At 41.0% G+C, this 22,478-nt stretch overlaps 1 protein-coding gene across 11 annotated transcripts in view; it reads right to left on the reverse strand.

Moving 5' to 3' along the window:
* Positions 1–6,342: 6,342 nt before the first annotated feature.
* Positions 6,343–22,478, reverse strand: part of TGFBR3 (transforming growth factor beta receptor 3) — a 192,987-nt gene continuing 176,851 nt past the window's right edge. For 8 of the 11 annotated variants that reach the window (XM_075936518.2, XM_075936514.2, XM_075936520.2 and 5 more), the window contains 3 exons: positions 18,084–18,191; positions 12,863–12,902; positions 6,343–10,875 (listed from right to left, as the gene is read on the reverse strand). In XM_075936518.2, the coding sequence (XP_075792633.2) occupies positions 10,758–10,875; positions 12,863–12,902; positions 18,084–18,191 (266 nt within the window). In that variant the 3' untranslated portion in view covers positions 6,343–10,757. Of the gene's footprint in view, positions 10,877–12,862; positions 12,903–18,083; positions 18,192–22,478 lie in introns of all 11 variants that reach the window. The other 3 variants (XM_075936523.2, XM_006137321.5, XM_006137320.5) reach the window with 3 other exon arrangements.

Consider the following 22,478-nt stretch of genomic DNA (forward strand, 5'->3'; position numbering starts at 1 on the left):
AGGATCTGGCCTTTAATGTTTGCTCCAAACTTGAAATAATCAACCTGAATAATTCCTGAAGGCTTATCAACCATTGAGGAGCCTCCCCCCTACACACACATACATAATGTAAACATTAAATTTATTTATGAAACCTCACAAATAAGGAAGCAACAATAATAAAAAATCTTTAATTAATCTAAGGAAGCAGGGAACTGCATACCTTTACTCCAGCAACATGCATTTTTCCTTACCCCCATTCCCACCCAGCTGTTTGTTATCCCCACTGATTATCTCAGAACTACCTTAAGTTGCAAGCACAACATTCAGTGCACACGTGCTGAGAAAGTAATAATGAATTAATTCCATTTGCACTGCAAGATATTTTACAATTTGTTTTGGATTAATGTTGCTCCTCCCTGAAATACTCCAGTGCTAGCAGACTTACCCAGTATTGCTTGCATCCTTCAGGGTAGGAGGCTGGTGGTGTGGTCAGTGCAGCACTCAGGACAGGGGTTTGGGGGTGGGGGAAGCAAAGGAGGCTGGGGGCGAGGAAGGAAAAGTGAGGGTTTAATGATGAGAGGAGGTTCAGGAAGGGGGTCCCATCTACTAGGGGCCTTTTTTCTTTCCCCTTGCTCCATTCCTCCCAGCCGCACTGTGGCCAAGGGCTGTTTGGGGGAGGGGCAGGGGGAAGAAGACTTTGGGTTGTGGGGCTACATAGTGAACTGACAAGATGGCACAGCTCCAGCCCTCTGGCTACTCCTTTGGGGGTGCGTCTGCCTCTGGTGGACACTTGGTAAAACTTACACTCTGACCTTCCTTCAGTTCACCTCAGTCTGAACAAGTATGTCCTGCTTGATGTTTTTCTTCCAGTCACAACATTAATCAGACTTTCCATATCAGGTGACTTGATAGCTATCTGAGCACACAGATTATCTTCCTCCCTCCACCCCAAACCTCAGGGCATTGCTGGCTTCCTATTTCCTTCTATATACAATCCCAGCTCCTTGTTCTTACCTTCAAAATTTCTTATATTCCCATCTCCTAATGAACACCTAATCTTATTTTACCCTATACCCTCTCTCCTCCATATCATCTTCCACATCCTCTGTTTCCTGCATTTTGCATTCGCACCTTCGGCTTTTGTGCCTTCTATTATGTTACCCTTTACACTAGAGCTGGCTAGAGAATGACAATTTGGGTCAGCAGCCTTTGCTAAGTTTTGAAGTTTGATTTTGCTCCCCTTTAGAATCAAAAACAAAACATTGAGCATTTTTGCTAAAATGGAATTGTGTCAAAATGTTAATTTTCTAATCAAAAGTGTGTGCTTTGATGGTTAGCCTGGGACATGGGCGACTCAGGGTCAAGTCCTTGCTCTTCCCTATCAGAGCCCAGTTTTTCATGTCAGATCACTGTGAACCAGGTAGAGCAGGATCTTGACCCTCAATCTTCCTGTGCCAGGGGGGAGTGCCCTAACTATCAAGCTATATATAACTTGAGCTCACTCTCCCCATTTATTTCTCCTCTTCATTAAAAGTGATACAATGTTACAAAATATTCCAACTTTGATGAAATTTCATTGTCAAAAAATGTTCCAACCAACTCCACTATACACTTCAGATGCTTCTATCATCTCTGTCTTTTCCCAAATCTCTCCATAAAACCCATTTCTTCTGAGAAGTCATTAACAGTAGAATCATCTCCCACTAAGAGCACTGCCCTTCTGCATCACCCCATGCTGGATTCTTGTCCTGTGATCAAGCATCATCACAACTTGATTCTGGTTTATACAGCAGCTGTCTCACACCACTCTGCCTGTGTCAAGGGGCCTTCTGTTGTCTGTAAATGAACTCTGTACCTAATTCACTGTCCTTTTACAATGCCAGGGTGCTTTAAATCAGAATCTGGATCTGGGTTTATATTGCATCACAGAAATAATTAGAAAGGAATAGTGCACGGTGATAATAAACAGTGCAACACAAAAAGGAATTGGGAGGAACAAGCATATAGTTGAGCAGACGGTCTAAATTAAGACCTTGTGTAATAACAGAATTGCACTTGCTTACAACAGCTCTGAATTTAACCATCTAAGATTAAAGCTTTACTATTGCAAAAGTATATAGCAGAGAATAAAACAATTAAGAAAAAAGCAAAAGCTTTTCGAAAATGTTTAAACATCTCTAGTGTTAAATATTTTTAACTAAAATAAGCTATTATTTCTCACTCATGCAAGAACATGATAGTGTCAAATATTTGGCACTGTATTTGAGACATAACCAGGTGAAAGTAAGAAGATCTGAGAAAGTAAGAAAACTTCTCACTTCATTCAGATTTCTTTTCTCTGTCTTCTGTGAAGCACTTACCTCACTACTGGACATGGCAATAGTTAATTATACAAATTTGTAAGTGTATATATAACTGTATTGGATTAGTCAGTTGTATTTGAACATATTTTACTGAACCTGACATTGAAACCAAACAAGTCCATTCTTAACTAACGGAGGAAAGACAAGTGCTCACTCATATAGTGTGCAATTCCATAAAGATGTTAGAATCCATACATTCAACAGATCAAAGGAAAACTTTAAAGGTGCCTGAGTGCAGGTGCTATCACTATTCAGAATATTAAAGATTTTGATTTATTAAAACAAAATGCCCCATTTCAGGTATCATAGTAGAAAGTCAAATTTTCCCCTCCAAGTTTAGCAATGGTTTGTCTCACCTTACTCTTTTTCCTCCCAACAGGGTGCAAGAGTTCTCTCTTTGGTATGTAATTTAGCTCTTGGACTAAACCAAAAGCACTCCACCCTTCCAGGGTTAAGAAAGTCCAAAAATGGAAGCCAAATGCAAGTCTCTGTCCTTGTGTCACTGCTGCCCCCATTCTGCAGCACAACAGCAGCAATGCACTCTGCAGAACCCTTGGGAGCTCCAACAAAGGAGGCAGATGGCAGCTCTAAACCTGGCTTTCCTTTCCCTTAGTCCCTTCCTGTCAGGAAGCAGGGCCCACAGCAGAGCTACTATCCAGTCCATGTAATAAGTGAGGCTGGCTTCTAGCCAACTGCCTGATTAGCTGCTTCACCTGGTGGTTGGAAAAAGTCAGCAGACTGGTTCCAAAGCCTAGCAACAGCAGTTCACTGGCTGCTTTTCAGCCCTGACCCCTCATCTTGCCCTCGCTCTAGGTAACTGAATTCTGGTTGTGGGTGTCTTGGTCATATGATATTTCCTCTGTTCTATCCCAGTCAAAACTTTACCCTTAGCAAAGAACCTTGAGACTTTTCCCTTCTCGGTCTCCCTCTGTTTGGATCCTATTTTCAGGATCTCCTTTCCCTTACAGTGTGAGCTCCAATGCTCAGGAGCCATGAGAACTAGATATACACAATTATCTTGTTCTGGGTTGAATGGACCAGGGTCATTAAGACTCACAGTACAGCAACAGAATTATGTTCTCATGCTCAAGAGATAGGAACCAGATTTGGTGTCCAGGACCTTTCTCCAGCTGGGGAGATCTAACTGCTTTCACCCATTTACAGTCACAGCTGCAGAAAGGAGACAGATTTTCTATCCAGGACATATCTCTTGAGGAAGGAAGAAACTTATTTTCATGCATTGGGAAGTCTCTTATCTGGGGTTTCGGATTGTGTTCATAATAGTTATGAAGTACCTACTGAACTCTGGATCAATGGCACTTCTAGCTTTAATAAAAAACAAACACATACCAGATCAATATCATAAGTAATTGTACCTTAATGCACCTTTTAATTCAGAGGTTATAGGTACCTTTTAAATTTCATGGTGTTTTTTCAATTACTGTAAAAGCCCCAGAGTTGCTGTTACATGGAAAGTTTTTATCTGCACGAGAACATAATTCTGCTGCTGTACTGTGAGTCTTAGGCACACATTCTGGAGAGTCAGTTTCACAGGCCCTGCCATTGAAACATTGCTGAGTTTGTATTTCTCTAATATCATTCATGTTTTGTGAAAGTGAATTTCTAGTGTTATGCAACCTTTCCTTATATTTTGGGGCGCTAATCTTGGTTGATGGTGGCAGTGGTTTGGTGCAGGCCTTTCTTGTAACTGGTATTTTTTTATGCTGTGAAAGCTAGCCAACAACACACTTAAATGAAATGTCCCGTGGACCTCACGTTTCATTTCCAGGTCCTTTATAACCGTTTCCTTAACATTACTTTATAGTTTCCATGCAATAGTTTATATTTTGTACCATGTTCTGGCACTCAAAGTTTTTTGAAAGAATAAATATTGGTGGGTATGGTAATTTTAATCCTGTTTGGTTTCTTTTTATTTACTAGTTCAGTAATTACTGTTATTAACGTTACACTTACAGTGAAATCATTTCCTGCAAAGGAAAGGTTGTTAATTGGAGTCTTTTTCCCAAGTTCCTAATAACTGCAGAGAATACTTGTACTTACACAAGTGGATAGACCAAGAGGTTCTTGTTCTCTTACCAGTGCTATTTACAAGGAAAATTTGGAAGTTATATGTTCAGGAACAAACTACTCGCTAGAACAACTCTGTACATTGACTAACTGGGACTTCAAAAATTACTGTGCATGACAAAATAAGCAAATTGGATTTTGTTGAGCCACTCTTCCTTACCCTCAAAATAGTGACTTCAGAAAATCTTAAATAATTTCAGTATTTTAAAGTACAGTATTATCCTTTACTGGAACTGTGTCATAGGCAGTTTACAGGCTGGAATAAGTGAGAGCAGAGTGAAAGAGACTCCATCCAAGCTGATTTTTAATTCTTTTAGATATAGATGCAAAAATAATTGAAAACAAGTTTTGAGTATGTTTGCTCTCTCTGTTCACGTGACCCTCTGTTGTTGTTCTGTTATACTTTTTCTAAACATATAGGAAAACTACTGGACAAAACTGAATATCAGAGGGGATGCAACCACATCCGTTGCTGTGTACCAGACCAAAACCCACTACAGTATATAAAGTCTTTCCTACATGTTGTAGAGAAACCCTTATAGTTTCTAGTAAATGAAGTAATCCAGGGCTGTGACCTTTTTTGGTTAGGTGAAGTGATGTCATTTGATCTTTTGTGCATGGAATCCAGTCCATGTAAAATGAACACAAGTTCAGAATGTCTGAAGAACTGGGAATAAAGTATAAAAATGAAGGCAACAAACTGACTTCAGTCCTCATAAATATCTGTTTTACCACTACAAAATGACAACTATGAAAATCTATCAAAATATTGGACCCTTTTCTTGTATATCTTCTTGGAGGGAATGCTGCTACACATTTAATTCTGTTTAGAGTAGAAAAGGTCTGGACTGTGTTTTTCTTGAAATCGGCTCATAGTAACATTTCTTTCCTTTCCAAAATGCTTATATCATTCACAAGTGCCTGGCAGAAACCAACACTTTATAAATGTAGATGGTCATTTAAATAAAATCCTACAATATTACTAAGAAAGTTTAAAAATAGTAATATAATCAACACATTGTAACTTGATGGCGGTGATATTTTAAATACAAACTTTAAGACAGATCTTCTTTGTTCCATATATCACTTGAAATATAAATCTTTTAAAGAGAGCAGTGAAGCATAGAGCCACACTTTTTTTTTTTTTTTTTTTTTACTGAGAAGATGACCTGGACAGCTCTGTGCTATGTTTGACTTGATCTTGCACTGTATAGATCATGTGTAGAATTGTGTCCACAAGCACAAGGTACAAAGGGAGGGAGGGAGAACAGTGATCACCAAAAACCCTGGCCTGCATAAGAACTGATTCCTGGCTGCCAAGCTACTGGTGCTTAGGGGCTAGAATTAGACCTATGAGGAGAAATATATACAGCAGCTAAACTTCTCAGTAACACACTGAAAATCATACTTAAGACAATGTTTCCTCAGGCAGTCTCCTCTTTTATCATGGACACTTGCGATTAAGGGAGTGGGTGCAACAGGACTAGGGACTTCTACTAATCAGTGTGGAAGACTACTGCTGGTAGTCCTTAATCTTACCTGGCCTGGCATTTGTGCTTCAGTAAACACCCTAATATATCCTGCTGTGCACTACATGAGAACTTGTAGGATCAGGATTGGGATGAAAAGTGGTGGAGGGATTCAGTATTTCTGTGTCTGTTTCCTGACTTTGGCTGTAAGCCATGGTAATAATGAGGAGGCTGCAAAAGGCAAGGGACGAAATGTGGAAGGGGACAGAAGATGAAAGACAAAGTCAATAAGAATCAGACAGTAACAGCTGCTCTTGTCCATGCATCTGTGATTGAAGCTCATGGGAAGGTGAATATGAGCCTCTTAAGACACAATATGGCCTACGTATTTTGTCACTGTTCAATGATGCCTGGACTTCTTCAGAAAATGAAACAACGCATTATTTATTAATAACTGATATATAATTTTATTAAGCACAAAGATGACATGACACTGTGGTTATCAAAACTGTACAACTAAACATCTTCCCAAGTCTTCTGAAATACTGAACACAGAACTAAATACCAATGAAGTGTTTAGACTGGCCAGAGGGATTAATAGATTCATTTTTCCCATTGATGGATTTTTTTTAAATACAACAGTGATGAGATTTTTCTAATTAAGAACTTGTAAAGGTATTGTATGGAACCAATAGAAAACACGATAGCTAAATCAATTAATTTCATGAACACCCCACATCTGACTGACAAAAACAGGCAATAGTTACCTCACAGAAAGTGCTGTCAGCATAACCAGCAGTACAAGTCTTCTTGTGAAGCATGAGGTAGATACACATTACAGAAAAGATTGGTATACACATTACAGAAAACAATTAATAGGAACAAAAAGAATTTACAATCATCTTCAGAGACATTATGCAAAACCCTCTTCCATCTGGTAACTGTGACAGAAAAGTCAAGTTCAGAATGTTTTGACTTCTTGAAATGGTAACGTAACAGCTGCCCAACACCAAACATTTGTAAAGGTTAAAGATAGTGATTAGACAATATATGAACACAAGAAGCAGTCTGTCTTGGGAAGTTAAGTATCTCACTAATGGCTTTCACTATCAGAATCTGTCTTTTTTTTAAAGCCCAATCCTGTGGCACTTCCATCTGGAGTCAATACGATTATTTGTGAAATTCACCTCTGTACCAAGGGCCAGCATACGGTTAAGTCTCTCGTGAGCCCCATTTTGAGGGAGTAAATGGCACACAGGCCTCGTGCGGCTCCTCTGAACAAAGTAAAAGGACTCAAATGAAATAGATGTCAGGATCACGCCTCTTGATAGACTCAAGGAACAGTGGCTTTGCAGTGAAACATTCAAATGACAAACAGCACGATATAACTTTAAAGAAACTCGCAGTAAATATAAATGGCTGTTTTATAAAAGTTTATATTTGTAGCAGTATTCTAAATTGCAGTAGTCAGTGGCTGCTGCAAGGTACGGTACATTCTTACATATTAAGTGGGAAATGCCCTTGTTTTACTTCTCTTGCCTACAGAAGAGACTATTTAATCTTACAAGAAACTACACTTGTTATTTGGAGAATGGATTTAATCCAATACATATTGGTAATTTTCCATGAACTCAGTTTGAAATATTCTTCATTCTAAACACCTAAGTCCATCAAGATCACTCTATTAATTTAAATGGTACCTTGACTATAAGGCTAAAAATTTAATTTTGTTTTTACACATTGCATTTTTTTGGTTTGTTTGGAAATATAAATCTGTAAATAATTTTAAAATTAGAGAAAATTATTGATAATGCAGCATGTTTCTTTCAAAAATATACAATTAACTATTTTACACAAAAGGTTTTAAACCTGTCCATCCCAACAGAATCTTCTAAGACTTCCTATGAGAGACTACTTTTTTTAGTCTGAGAAGGAAAGGGTTAAAATGGTAAAGAATTTTCAAAAAATGTAAAATTCACAGTAACTGAAATTAAACATATATAGAGTAACTTAAATTTATCTAAACCACTTAAATATATCTTTATACAAACATTTAATGTAGTAAAATATAGCTATGATTGACTTAAAGGCTTTAGTCTTCTTTGAAGACATTTTTAAAGATTTTATACATAGAATATGCTTACACAATACATTCTGCTGAAGGTTAGGCAAAGCGCATTATTTTCAAACACACAGGTAGCATATTTGTTCTCCCAAAACCTCAATAAAGATGCAACCCTACAAACACTTAAGTATATAAATCATCCTGTTAAACTCAATGGAACTGTTCGTGGGCCTCATCTTCCAAAGACTTTCACACGTGTTTTACCTTTACTCACTGAGAGTCACCCCATTGACGCTGGGACTGATCGCACAGCATAAAGTACATATATAAGCCCTTGCAACATCTGTAAATGTATCTATGTGCATAAGTGTTTGCAGGATCAGAGCTGAAGACATTTTAAAATAAAGGGCAAAATGCTGCTATCTGATCCTGAGTAGGTATCTCTATTGCACATTTTGATCTCATTATACAGGCTGAATGTCCACTGACAATATGAGTTTATACATGGCATAAGAGTGGTGTTAGCAACAGTGATCTTGAGTTCAGATTTAGGAGAATATCACCCTAACACAGGGGTCTCCAACCTTTTTAAGTGTGAGATCACTTTTTAAATTTAAGTGCAATCTAAGATCTACCTCAAAACCAAATACCCTTGCCCTGCCTTCTTTGTGCCCTTTCTCTGAGGCCCCACCCCCTGCTTGCTCCATCTTCCCTCCCCCATCTTTCACCAGGCAGGGGCAGCAGGTTGGGGTGCAGGTTGTGGTCTTGGATTAAGTGATTTGGAGTGTGAAAGGGGCTCTGAGCTGAGCTTGGGCAAGGCAGTTGGGGTACTGAAGGGGGTTCTAGGTGCAGGCTATGGGGGTGTTTGGATGCAGGGGAGCTCGGAGCTACGGCAGGGATTTGGGCTGCAGGAGGGGGTTTATGACTGGAGTAGGGCTGCAGGATGTGGGCTCTGACTGGGCACTGCTTACCTCAGGTGGCTCCTGGGTGGTGGTGCAGTGGGGCTAAGGCAGACTCACCCCTGCCCTGGCTCTGCACCACTCCTAAAGGCAGCTAGCAAACTCCCTCCCAAGTCCTGTTGTGTCCCCTCATTCTCTTCTGTAGAGATAGAATACTGGGTGGGAGAGGGGGCACCTTGACATCAGCAATCCCTCCTCTCCTTCCCCTGTCCTGCCCAGCAAGCAGGAGACTTCCATTGGTGGGGGGAAGGCAGTTTCAAGGCAAAGGGCAGGAGATGTGCAGCAGTAAGGGGGGAGGGTTAGCTGAAGTGCCAGCACTTGATAGCCTCTAGGCCAAACCAGTCAAGATCACCTGTCAGAGGCTCCAAGATCTACCAGTAGATCCTGACCTACTTGTTGGTGACCACTGCCCTAATATAAAGAATCCTATTCTCCTGCTGCAGGACACAAACAGCCTCTATTGACATTAATGGGAGTCATTCATATCCTGTGAAGGGAGAATAGCGTTCATTTAAAACAAACGCAAAACAAAAACTAAACACAAGAGGAATTGGAGCACATTACAGTTACAAAGTGACACCATAATATGCAAAGTAATTCACATCTAATTTTCCCCTCCATTTGGGATTTATTGTGAGGCCAGGGTACAGCAAAGCACTTAAATAATGCTATGAAAATTAAGTGCCTTATTGCCCAGCTCACATTCTTTACACATTACTTTGGGAATATCCAATTGCAAAGTTCATATGACTGACTAGTAGTTTGACACAAACCACTGTGGACTGTTGTCTTAAATGAACAGTTTCATTTTTATATGCAGTGTTTTCCAGAGACAGGCTCAGTTGTATATCCCTTGTGCACTCAGAACCACAGTGATGTCAACTGGAATTTGGGGTGCATAAAAAAATGTAGAACTGAGCCAAGTATCTTTCCCTATACATTTTCTGTATATTATTCTCAAAATATGCATATAAATATTTATAATTGGCTCTTTAGTTTAACAACATTCTCAAGGGTAGTGTGGGACATTAAGATCATTTTCTCAGTCTAAAAAGTAGACATGCTAGAGTAAGTAAAACTTTGTAGTCTATACATTTGCATAGAGATATTTCATTCAGTATACACACACTAACATTAGTGCATATTATCTTTTCTTTAGCTTTTGTGTGCATAAAAGGATAGAGCGGATAAAAAACACTAACTGAAGACAGTTTTGGCCCAGTGGACAAGAAAGGGAATGTTGCTTTAGTGAGCATTATAATTACCAAAGGCAACACACTTTAAACACTTGAAACTGTACACAAAACAAGAAAGCAGATAAGATGCTGTAGCAGTAAAGCTCCAGAAAACAAGGCACTACTTTGAAGTGGTTAAACGTGGCTGAATAATATGGTTTTTAACCAAGTAGATATTGAGACGCTCTTCTTCTGATGTGTAGGACTCCATTGACCTAAGATCTCCTTTATTCTACTTATCTTGTTAAAATCCCTTTACAAAATACCTTGTGGCAGTGAAACTAAACATTATTTTGTATAGACAAAGCAGCATTTTTCAAACTCACACGTATTTCACATTGAGAGCCCACATACCCTTTTAACAGGTCGCAGTACTGCAGAATTAGTAGCTTTGTCTCATGTAGCATAGCATGCTGTAGAAAGGTCCAAAAACTGTATTTATCCAGAAGATCAGGCGATTATTTTCTACAGCAGAATCCCTCATTTCTCCAAAGAAACCAAATTAGCTTTCTAAAGTTGAAAGGATTAATGTCAATAAACTGTCTCTTTGAACCTCTGCCCTCCTATGTTGCTCCATGGACTTATTTCACCCTTGGTTAGGCTGTACTGCTGCTAGAACAGGGGGTGCTTTGTGTACTGCCAATGCTGTGTGCGGCACTGCTGTTTTCAGAGGCTGGTGGGGATGTGGGGACCTGCTGTCTTCCTGCTGTTTCCCCTGCGGGAAAAGAGAAGGAAACTCAAAACGTTACAAATTACACACAAATCTTTCTATCCACTCCCAATTTTCTACCCACTCCCAATTTTCTTGTCATTTTAATTTCCATAAAAACTGGGCACTGAATATGTAGTTCAAACAGAAACATTATTCATAATGTTGTTTAATCTTGACACTTCTAGGTATGCTTTACCTGGAAAACTCTTTTCTTAATGTTTTCTTAATTGTATAAAAGCAGCAGACAGTGAGCTCCGTTATGGATAATGTGTATATCCTATTATCAGCTGTCCATAAACTGAGGTTCAGTCACATTACACCTGGGGCAGCTCTGCAAAATTTCTGCAGAAATTAATGTGCAGGCAGAATTTTCTTCCCTCACAGAAATGGGCTGCAGTACTGATCACTGCCACTAGGGGCTGCTGGACCTTGTAGAGCACTGCTCCAACACAGAAGACACTGCCAGGGGAAAGGGGAGGAAGTTAGTAGGCTCCTGGCAGCCGCAGTTCCCAGCTGAGCTCTGGGGAAGAAGGTTCAGGCATCCAGACTGGGGGACTCCCAGTTGGGCTGTGGGCAACAGTTTGTGTATATTGACTGGTGACGGGTCTGGCTTGGTGGGGGAATGAGGTGTGAGTATCTAGGTAAGGCAGGGTGGCTGGGATGTATGCGGGGCATTGGGAAGAGGGGAGGAGTGTCAGTGTCTGACTCCCTAGCTGGGTAAGAGGTAGAGAAACAGGAATTAGATTTTTATAGGGGTTTCTTTAGCTGTACTCATAGATATTTTTAAATAAATTACCAAAATAATTGAAACTGGTATGGTTACATGGTGCTATTTTGACATACAAAATGTGCAGAATTTTAAAATGTTGCACAAGAAATTTTTAATTTTTCGGTACAGAATGACCTCAGGAGCATCACACAACTGAGACCAGGGTCAAACCCTAGATTTTTTTGTAGGCTTTTCTGTTTGATGGAGAACAGATAGAAAAGTGTATAATGTTTTGTCTTAATGCCAACACATGGAGCTGTGAATTTACAAAACCCAAGAAGTTATATCTGAAGGCACTCTCCTCAATCAGGAAGATGGCTCATATGGTGAGAGAGTGACTGACCATTTTTCCTCAGCGAGCAGTCCTGTGGCACCTTAGGCTACGTCTACTATGCACAGTTATTTTGGAATAAGCTATTCCAGAATAGTTATTCCGAAATAGCTTATTTTGAAATAGAACGTCTACACTGCAGGGAAGCCTCAAAATTAGTCAGAGGCAGGCTTCCCTAATGTAGATGTGCTATCTCGATTTAGAGTCCTAGGAGGAATAACTTAGAATGGCCCTCGTGAGGGGCTATTTTGAAATAGCAGAAGTGGAGCTTCCACACATGCCTGATTTTGAAATAGCTATTTTGTAATGAGTATTATTCTTCATAGAAATGAGGTTTACAGAAGTTGGAATACGCCGTCCGTTATTTCATAATTTCTTCAAAATAACCAAATTGCTGTGTAGATGCTCACACAGTTATTTTGTAATAACAGCTGTAGACACACCCTTAGGGACTAACAAAAATATGTAATATGATCTTTCATGGGCAAAACGAACTCCATCAGAGGATGAGCTCATGATACTATATATTTTCATTAGTCTCTAAGTTGCCACAGGACTACTCATTTTTCAAGTTACAGACTAACACAGCTCTTCCTCAGACATTTTTTCTCAGGGTAGGAAAATGGCCTATCCTGTAATGCTGAGTTGATTTACATATGTGATGCTAAATGTAATGTAGCAGGGTTATAAGCAAGCTTCCATATAGGTCCTATAGTACGAACAGCAGTTGCAGCACAGAATAGTATTAGGTACAATATTCTTGCATTGTCATGCTCAGAGTGTAAGTATACACACAATGTTAAAACAGTGTTATTTGGATTACAAAACTCAGCACAAAAAAGTTAGAAAATTCCTGATTTTGTGGATATCTGTGCAATAGTAATACTTTCCTTTTTTGTCCATTTTCTGCACTGAATGAGGCAGAGGTCCTGTGGGGGGAAACAGTACGATTGTGTAATTAAAGATTGTATTACAATGCATATACTACTGGTGGAGGGCTGAGAGAATAAAGGTTGCACAGGCAACCATAGGTCTGGTATTTCTTAATTCTGAAGTGCTTAACTTTGTAACCTTAACGTTCTCTTTGTGTAGTCTTGCGTGAATATATGTGGTTTCCTAATGTTTCTTTTAAAAAAAAAGTTTACAAGTTCTACCAGGTAGCTTGGTAGCAGTTCTTCCAATTATCAGCCATGTTAGAATCTTGAGTCTTCAGCATTACAGCACAACCTGCTGGTATTTGAGCTGCAAGATTAACAATGCTGGCTAGCAGTAAGATGACCATATTTCCCAAAGGGAAAACAGGACAAAGGGCTGATTTGAGACCCTCCCTCCAGCTGCATGCCCACCCCCACTCCTCCAGGCTGGCCCCAGCCACCAGTCTCAAGTGTGAGGCTGGCAAGTCTTGGGTGGTCGCTGGTCACTCCAACCATGCCCCCACACTATTCCTCCACACTGCATTCCACTTTTTGGAAGACAGAACTGGGTATTTGTCCCTGTATTAGTTGGCAAGGACAAATACCCACTTTTGTCCAAAACGTCAATATGGCTGGTACAAAGCTTAAAAGAAGGATGTATGGTCACCCTAGGCCTAGCAGTAAGAGGGATGTTTGGATTGCCAAGTCTGGAGAGTGTTTAGAGGAAGCTTAGACCAGCCATAGTGTGATAGTTCCTGTTCCATGTGTTGCCCTCAAATGGGTGACTGACTCCATGTGCTGGGTCTATAGGGATGGTTGAACGGATCCTGACCTATGTCTGTCATCCTCTCCCTCCCCAGGAGTTGAAAGCTTGGGTCACATGGGATGCCCACAGTGGTAAATGGACTACCAGGGCCATGTGCTGAGTCAGGTATTTACAGGGTGGGAGCAGGCTGGCTCACTGTTATGCCCCCCTAAAAGCTGATCTGGCAGCTCTGCAGTATTCCCATTGTAATGTAGGCTGTTGCTGTGGCAGCAACATGATTCCAGCCTTGGGATGTTTGGCAGACTGCCAACATTTTCCAGAGGAACACAAGTGAGGGAAAGGAAATGGTGATTTTAAACACTGTGAAGCTCATCCCATTTTATTATTTACACTTCTTTTGTAATTATATAAAATATAAACACACAAAACAAAACACAAACAGCAAAACCTGAAAACAAAACACCCTGAGACTGTGGAGGTCATGCAGGGCACCAAAGCTCACCTACAGCTGAATGGAATATCATGGCAGAATGAAGAGTTGTAGAAGGGGATTCTCACTTATTAAATATCAAAATATCAAAGGCCTGATGCAAACATTGAACTTATCGGAGCTTATCAAGAGAAGAGGTCCCAAGAATCCTTCATAATAAAAAGCATTTAGGCAACCTAAATATAGGGTTTGCTCATAGCTCATCCTACAATCATGATCATATGCCTAACACTTCCTCAGGAAAGTAAACGGTGCTGAATTGCTTTAACAGAGGTCAGAATTTGGACCAGGGATTTGACACTTAAATGAGACATTCAGTTTTGCGAGGTAGTTTCTGATCTGCACAAATCCAGAACAGTTCCATTTTCCATGTATAACTGAGAGCAGAATCTTGCTCTGCATTTCTTAAATAAAATGTTTCGTTTCCATCTTTTTATGAGAAACCGATTTCTATATAAACAAAGGAAACTGTAACACAACAAGAAACTGTTTGCTATCTTATTATAAGCTTTTCATAAACCTTGTTTGGGTATTTTCTGCCTCATTATAAAAATGCTCTTCTATTCGCTAGTTATTTTGTATATAAGCTTCCCTTCCTGTCATGCTAAAGGACAGATCTATAAGTCAGTGATAAGCAAACTCCCTCTCATTTTAAAAAAATAGAAAAAGCTCTTAGCATTGGAACTCATGAACTGCAGTTACTTCCATTCCCTCAATAGGGCCCCTCAACATCTCTGCCAAGAAAGCAGTTCTGCAAAATGTAGAACTGGCCCATATTCCCTGCTGTTGGGTCTTATTACAGCTTCTCTGTCACCCATTTTACAAACTGCATGATTACACATAGTTTTGCATCAGCCACAGCATATCAATACGATCTGTATAAACTTTAACCATAACTTAGTTTATATGCTGAATACCTCTTCATTTTTTTAGGAAAAATGACAAGCACAGCTGTCACAATCTATTTAGAAGCCAAATAGTACTACACACTCCATCTATCCGCTCTTCTGGAAAACTTCCTACAAGGCATCTTCCTTTAAAAATGTGGAGTTTAGTACTTTGCCTCAGTGGCAAAGGCTCTACTATAATTTAATTTCCTTTTCACTGCTCCCTGTCTAGAAAATTACTGGAAGTTCTGACATATAACAATCTGTTTGTATAATAGATTGAGTAGCAGAATTGTTCTATCCTTCAATGACAGTATCCAAATCTTAGTGAGAATATGAACAGAACCTACCAATATTTTTAGATTGACTTTGCTTAGTCTTATGATTTATTTTTCAATACCTTGATAAACTGACAATTTTTTTTATCTAGAGGATTTAAGAAAAAAAATTATAGTAATACAACACCATCTGTGTTCTTTACATTAACAGCTTCACGTGCCTAATGTTAGTGCTTGATCACGCCTCAAAATGGCCATGTTCTATCTATTGATAGTAAACAAGCTTTTATCCATCTGAATGTGACAACATGTACTTTATTATTCACACTTAGGAAAACTGCCAGTAGTACTCCCAGTCCAGGAAGTTTGAATGTTTGCTTTTCTATCTCCATTTGCCAAATATAATTGGTTGCTATGTCAGTTTATTTTAATCAGATCTCATTTTAAAAACAAGAGAAGGGGGAGCCTTTAACTTCCACAGTTCTGGAAAATAATGTTAACTTGAAGCATTGTCTGAAGAGGAGAAAAATCATACTTTCTAAAAGGATTAGGTGACTGATGTGTGTGCCATACATAATGCAGGGTTTTAAATTGCTGGGTTTATGTTCAGCAAAGTCTAATAACTTATCAAGCTGTTCCATGACCAGTGTATTTATCCTTAAGCACGATAGTTTATTCACTCAAAACAGAATTCTCCAATCACAAGTAATTTCACTATTAACTCCTGAAGGAAGCAGAAGCAGAGCTGTTACAAGACTTTTAGTTCTATAGAGGCTCAGGTTAAGAACATTCAATACTAATTAAGCTTCTCTGCCTTCCCCTTTGCTCTAGGAGCCTCTCAGGACAGATATTATATTATTATGGATAGGGTGGCAGCCACTTTTTAAGTTATTTAACCAGTTATCTCTACTACAAATCCCAGTTTGCACATGCAAGTGACTGTGTGTAGGGAAAAGGAACAGCAGTCCATTTGGAGATGCCTTTGAAAATCTGGCCCTTGACAGAGGTTTTTCCCTTTTATCTAATTTTCAGGATTCTCTAATCTGAGGATTTAATGAGCCTGCTTCCTTTCTTTCATTTTTCCTTCTGACACCTCCGTCCTTCTTATTTTTGTCTCACAGGCAATAAACAAAGTCAAACAGCTGTTCCACTTACCATGTAAAATAGAAACTATGACTGATACAGTCACTAATTATTTTAATAGGGTTAGTCCACGTTTCATTTTGCTGAACGATTTACTATGTCAAGAACAATGGAAAGCTGAAAATTGACAAAATCCTGTTCTTATTACTTTCTCGTGTATAATGCTGCTATTTATTAATACACAACTTTTGTTATACAAACATGTCCCTCTAGATATCTCTGCAACTGAATAGAGATTCAATATCTATTGATAGAGTATGAAGGTTTAATAAAACATTCTTTCATTAAAAAATTCTTTAAACTTGTTTTTTGTTAAAGTGATCTAACTGGAGATCCTTTCCTTAACTTGTATGTTTTATCCATTAGAACTGTATCTTAGGTTCTTCCCCTATGTTCCAGCAGTAGAACGTTTATATTTCACACCTTTCAAGGTACCCACATTTGCATATGGCTTCTAAATTAGCTTCATACACAGTTACTGTATTCAGAAATAGTAATTTTCTTGTAAAAATTGTTATATAATCTATTGGAAACAACTGATTTCTGCAAGTTAAATTAAATTCTCAGTTTATAGTGTTTACAGCAGCTCTACCTACACAAGGCCAGATTCTGGCCCCTATACCCTGGCTCTAGTGGCACATAGCTGCTACCACAAGCTAGGAGAGAAGTCCCTTGACTGGTCTAGAACACAGACTAATCTAGAGATTAGGAGCCCAGGCAAGGCTACTGCATGTTAGAACAGTTTGGGATGCTGGTCTAACCATACACCAGGGTAGTTGTAGCTACTCTGGCAGCTCAGAATCCAAGTGGAGCAAAAAGTGATATAAAGCCACTTGTGCCTCCCCTCCCCCTTGTGGCACGTCTGAGGACAGACAGCAGACAATTCTAGCCCATCATTAAGTACAGATTTATCTGATTGGCCATGGAAGAAACTACTGGATAGGAGTTCCTCAAAGATTAATTTTCATGAGATTTGAACTGGTTCAAATAAAATGAGTTTCAGATTAATTTACTGAAACCCATGGAAATGCCTCTATTTGGCTCAAACTTTAGTCAGCTATCAGTGATTATCAATTTAGCTTATTTTTTTTAAAAAAATTAGTAATTTAATTAAAACAGTGCAAGATTTTGGATAAACAAAGCCTGTGAAACATTTTTAATTTCAGCTGTAGTCAGAAAAGTGCGTAAGTATATAGGGTCTTTTTAGTAATTTGATCTGCTCCTGGTATCAGTCACATCTGCTTCATTTACTAGCTAAAAAAAGGTCTCTGGCTCATACATCAATAGAATTAACTAAATTCCAATTCCAGAATCTTTATTGGTGATGGTACATGAGCTATAAAATCTCAGTTGGACTTTCAGATGCCAGGGTAAGTTTTCATGGTTAGCACTCGAAAAGCTTACCATTTCTAAACCAAATATCAAAGTACATAGTAACCTCCCTTACCCAGAGGGGCACATACCTAGTGAACACCATCAGTCTGCTGTGGGGAGCTGCTAGAAAGCATCTTAGGGAGAATGAGAATTGCAGAAAAAAAAAAGACCTACTCTCCTGACTCAAGCATTAGATCTCACTGTTTCTGTTGTAATGTGTGATGCCAAATGGAAGCTAGTGAAAACAACTGTACCAACCTGTGTGAGAATAGATAAACCACAGTGCTCCTGTCAGCAGTGCTCCAATCACAAATGCTGCAAAGGCGATGCCCACAACAGTCAGAGTGTCCAGCCCATAGAAAACTGCTACAAATAAAAAAATCAGTTTCCTTTTTAATTCTGAATAGTACTTTGTAAAATTCCACACAGAGCTTTGTGACATTTGCATGTTAATTAACCCTCATATTAAACCCAAGAAAAGAAAGACCCCATGATACCTAATAGATTATTGTGATTTGTGTCTAGGCACAACTAGCAATTCATATGCTGGCTGAGATGAGCATAGAGACTTTATTTTAACAAACTTTTCTCGGTCAGAAAGCAAAAACCCAGCTGAATACACAAAACTGGAATAAATTCAAAGTGTTCTCAGTTTCTCGTTAATTATTATTTGTTTTCTGTTAAATACCAGGTTTCACTTAAAATATATTTTAAAAGGCTGTGCAATCTCACTAAAAGATTACTTTTTATTCACATCCTACCATTCAATCCAAATTTACTCTATGTCCTCTACAACGTCAGCCCTATATCTAGGCGGAGAACGGAAGTGCTGCTAAGTGAAAAGTGGTGCCAGCTCAAAAGTCAGCAAAAACATAAATAGGAGCAATTGTTTTTTTGTATTTGGCAGTGTTCTTAATAACAAATTAATTCCAGATCACAAAAATAGAAAAAAAGTCAGTTTCTGGAGAAGAGAACCTTTATGCAGTATAGTCTGTACAGTACTGCATCTGATTCCTGAATGTATGGCTCCAAACATTACTTACACAATTATAACAACTTCCAACCATTGTATTGTATACTTTTTTTCATCAAAGACATCTTAATGTGGCGCTCGCACTGAATAAATTGTTTTTGTATTTTTTCTTACTTGACTAATTTCAGATGTAGTATTTCAACGTCTCCCATAAACATATGAAATGGTTTAAACTAGTGAGTAATTTTTTAGCAATTGAGTAAATAATGGAAAACAACTGAACACATAGGCTCCAATTCACCATAGTGTCTGTATTGGTGGGTGAGGGGGGACATGAAGAAGTCTGTCCGGGGAATAGTTAGCAGATCTCCAATCTACTTCTTTCGATCTAACTTCCTAAATCCAGCAGAAACCCTTAAAAAGACAGGCAGCACACCACTACTTGCTTCCCCTTTGTTATACCTTTAAGACCCTTGCTTCTACTAAGGAAGCTTTCCAGAACTTCTTTTTGAGTATGTATAGCCAGATTTAGGATCGAAAAAGAAAAGCCAGACAGTGGCTCAGAGAGGTTTTCTCCTACTTTTGACATGGATCTATTTCTGAGTCATTTGGTTATTTTAAATCCAAACTGTAAATGTGTTTGTTAAACAAAGATGCCTCTTCTACAACTACATCATTTCAGTATCTTCTTTCCTTAAGATGGGGTTCCCTGACAACTAGGTTACGCTCGTCCCAGGACACAGACTGGCTGGTGGATGGTGGTAAATTCTCTGTGCCAGCTTGAGTGAATCTAGCTCCAAGACCCAAAGAGACAAGCTCCATTCTCTTATTTCTTTCCCTCCTTACTTCCTAATTCTCATCCTTGAGCTATTGTTTTTCCTTCCCCTCCCATCTGCGATATTTTGCTAGTGCTACCTATAGGCGTGCGCAGCACATTTCATTAGGGTGTGCACTCAAAGAATTTTTTTAAAATGTACTCTTTGACCCCCATTAGCCACAACCCTGACCCCCATTAGCCATGCCTCTGGAGGTAACACTTTCGGGGCAATATGGACACATGACCAGAAATAAAAGTGTCCCCCAAGGACTTTTCCCACCATCCTCTTACCAATAGGGATTAGTTTGGCCCTCAGCAACCCCCCCCCCATGCAACTATCCTGCAATTGCATTAACCCAATGTGTGTGACATTAACTTGAGGGGTGGAGAGGCTGGGGGAAGTGTTCCCTCTAAAAGTTTCCTCCCATGAGCACAATACATTTTGTGTTGTGCACCAGTACTGAGTTTATGGCTCGTTTGGATGTGCCACTGTGGCACCCAAGTTATTAATAATAATCCTATGAACCTCTACCTTTCCCCTCTGCTGCTCGGTCTCCACCGCTTGCTCCATCAGCTCCCGTGGTGCCTGCTGCCCCCCAAACCGCTCATCCACCTCTGCTGTCCTGACTCCTGCCCGTCTCACTGCCCTCAGCCTTCCTGAGACATGCCCCCCTCCACCAGCCTCTCTTTCCCCCTCTGCGCCCACTCCTCCAGTAGCCCCACTCTGATCGTGTGAGCTACCCCTCCTCATCCCCTCTCCTAATACCTCCCTCTACACACCTGCCCTGCCTCTCTCCTCTGGTGCTGGTCCCTCCTCTGTAGGTGTCTGCCCTTCTGCTTCACTCCCCCGAATCCCTGGCACCTGCACCTTCCCTTACCCCTGCAGCCTCCTGGTGCCTTCCCCTTCCCTCACTGCTCCTGCCCCCTTTGCCTTCTTTGCCTCTGATTACCCACCCCCTCACCACTCTCTGCCCCTGTTCCCCTCATGCCCCTGTGCCCTCACACGTGCCTTGGTCCATCCCCACCTTTCTCATGCCCACCCCTTCTTTCAAGCCTTCTCCCAGCACCTCCCCTTCTCCCCTCAAGCCCCCAAAGCCCTTCCCCTCTCCTCTCCTAGCATCATCCTGTCCCTCCCTTTCACTGACACCTCCCCTCCTGCCCTTTTCCTCATTGTCTCCATTTGGCCCCCTGGCATTTGTCTCTCTCCTACACCCTGTCCCTTGATGTCTTCCCCTTTCTTCTCCTGACCTGCTCCCCTCCCCTCAGCACAAGCCCCTTTCTCTCTGACCATTTCCCCCTATTTTTCCCTCCTTCTCCAGCAGCTGCCAGTTGGTCTGTAACAGAGTTCTAGGGTCACCCTGACTGTCACCCTTCTGGTGCTTCCCCTACTCTGTCTTTCTTAGGTTTCTCAGCCCGCTTTTGGGCCACAAACGCCCACCCTGCAGTCTCTGGTTCCCAAAGTTCCGGCAGTCCCCATCACTTGGTTCCTCCACCAGGTCCAACTCGTAGGCTGTGTCTACACTGGGCCACTTATTCTGGAAAAGCAGCCACTTTTCCGGAATAAGCTGCGAGCTGTCTACACTGGCCACTTGCTTTTCGGGAAAAGCAATGATGATCTAATGTAAAATTGTCGTTTTTCCGGAAAAACTATGCTGCTCCCGTTTGGGCAAAAGTCCTTTTCCGGAAAAACTGTTCCGGAAAAGGGCCAGTGTAGACAGCACAGTAGTCTTTTCCGCAAAAAAGCCCCGATAGCGAAAATGACGAATGGGGCTTTTTTTGCGGAAAAGCGCGTCTACATTGGCACGGACGCTTTTCTGGAAAAAGTGCTTTTCCAGAAAAGCATCCTGCCAATGTAGACGCGCTTTTCCGGAAATACTTATAACGGAAAAACTGTTCCATTTTAAGCAATTCTGGAAAAGGGTGCCAGTATAGACGTAGCCGTAGGGTTACCCTCCCCCCAAAACACAGACACACTTGATTGTGGGCAGGGGAAGCAGCTCTGGGGGGAGGAGGGGCCAACCATGTTGCCCCCGACCCCAGGCCCCCCCTTCCCTTCCCTGGAGCCAGCCACACTGCCTCTGACCCCAGGCCCCTTCCCTCCCCGAAGCCAGCCGCGCTGCCCCCGATCCTGGCCTCCCCCCCCACTCTGTCCCCGGGGACAGCTGTGCTGTCCCTGAACCCGGCCCTGCCCCCCCTCTGGGGCCAGCCACACTGCCCCCGACCTCCCGGGGCCAGCCGCGCTGCCCTCGACCCCCCAGGGCCAGCCGCGCTGCCCCTGATCCCCTGCCCGGGGCACATACACCCGCCTTCCCGCCCGGGGTTTAAACTCACCTCGCTTGATGGGGTGGCGGGGTGATGTTGCTGCGTCCCTGCCACCTCTTTCTGTGAGGTCCTAAGACCTGTTGGTTTTGGCCGCACATGCGCAGCAAACCCGGCGCGGTGTCCGTTCCCCAGAGCGCCCAAGTGGTGCTCCTTCACTCACGCCCCCTTTGAAACATTAGGGTGTGACTGGGCACACCCAGCACACCCCATGCGCATGCGTGTGGTGCTACCCACTCTTCTCAGAGGTGACTGGGCCCTTTAGCATAGTTGAGATTCTCAACATCAGGGGAGAAAGGCATTTGATCACATCTATGGTGGTCTTCAGTGTTGAAGTACTGCAGACACTTATACAAATGTGGCTCTTGCTTATAAATTCCTCTCTCTAAAACAGTGGGAACAGCCCATGTTTAAGGATCTGGGATGCTGTCCGCAGGGACATTGACACCATAGACATATTTTTGTTCTAAGTTTTAAAAGTTTTATGGTAAATTATCTTTGACTTAACCTTTTGAATGGAAATTCTAAATCAACGAAGTAGATA

The sequence above is a fragment of the Pelodiscus sinensis genome, chromosome 9 (genome assembly GCF_052426305.1).
Source record: "Pelodiscus sinensis isolate ZL-2025 chromosome 9, ASM5242630v1, whole genome shotgun sequence".
NCBI classification, from domain to species: Eukaryota; Metazoa; Chordata; order Testudines; family Trionychidae; genus Pelodiscus; species Pelodiscus sinensis.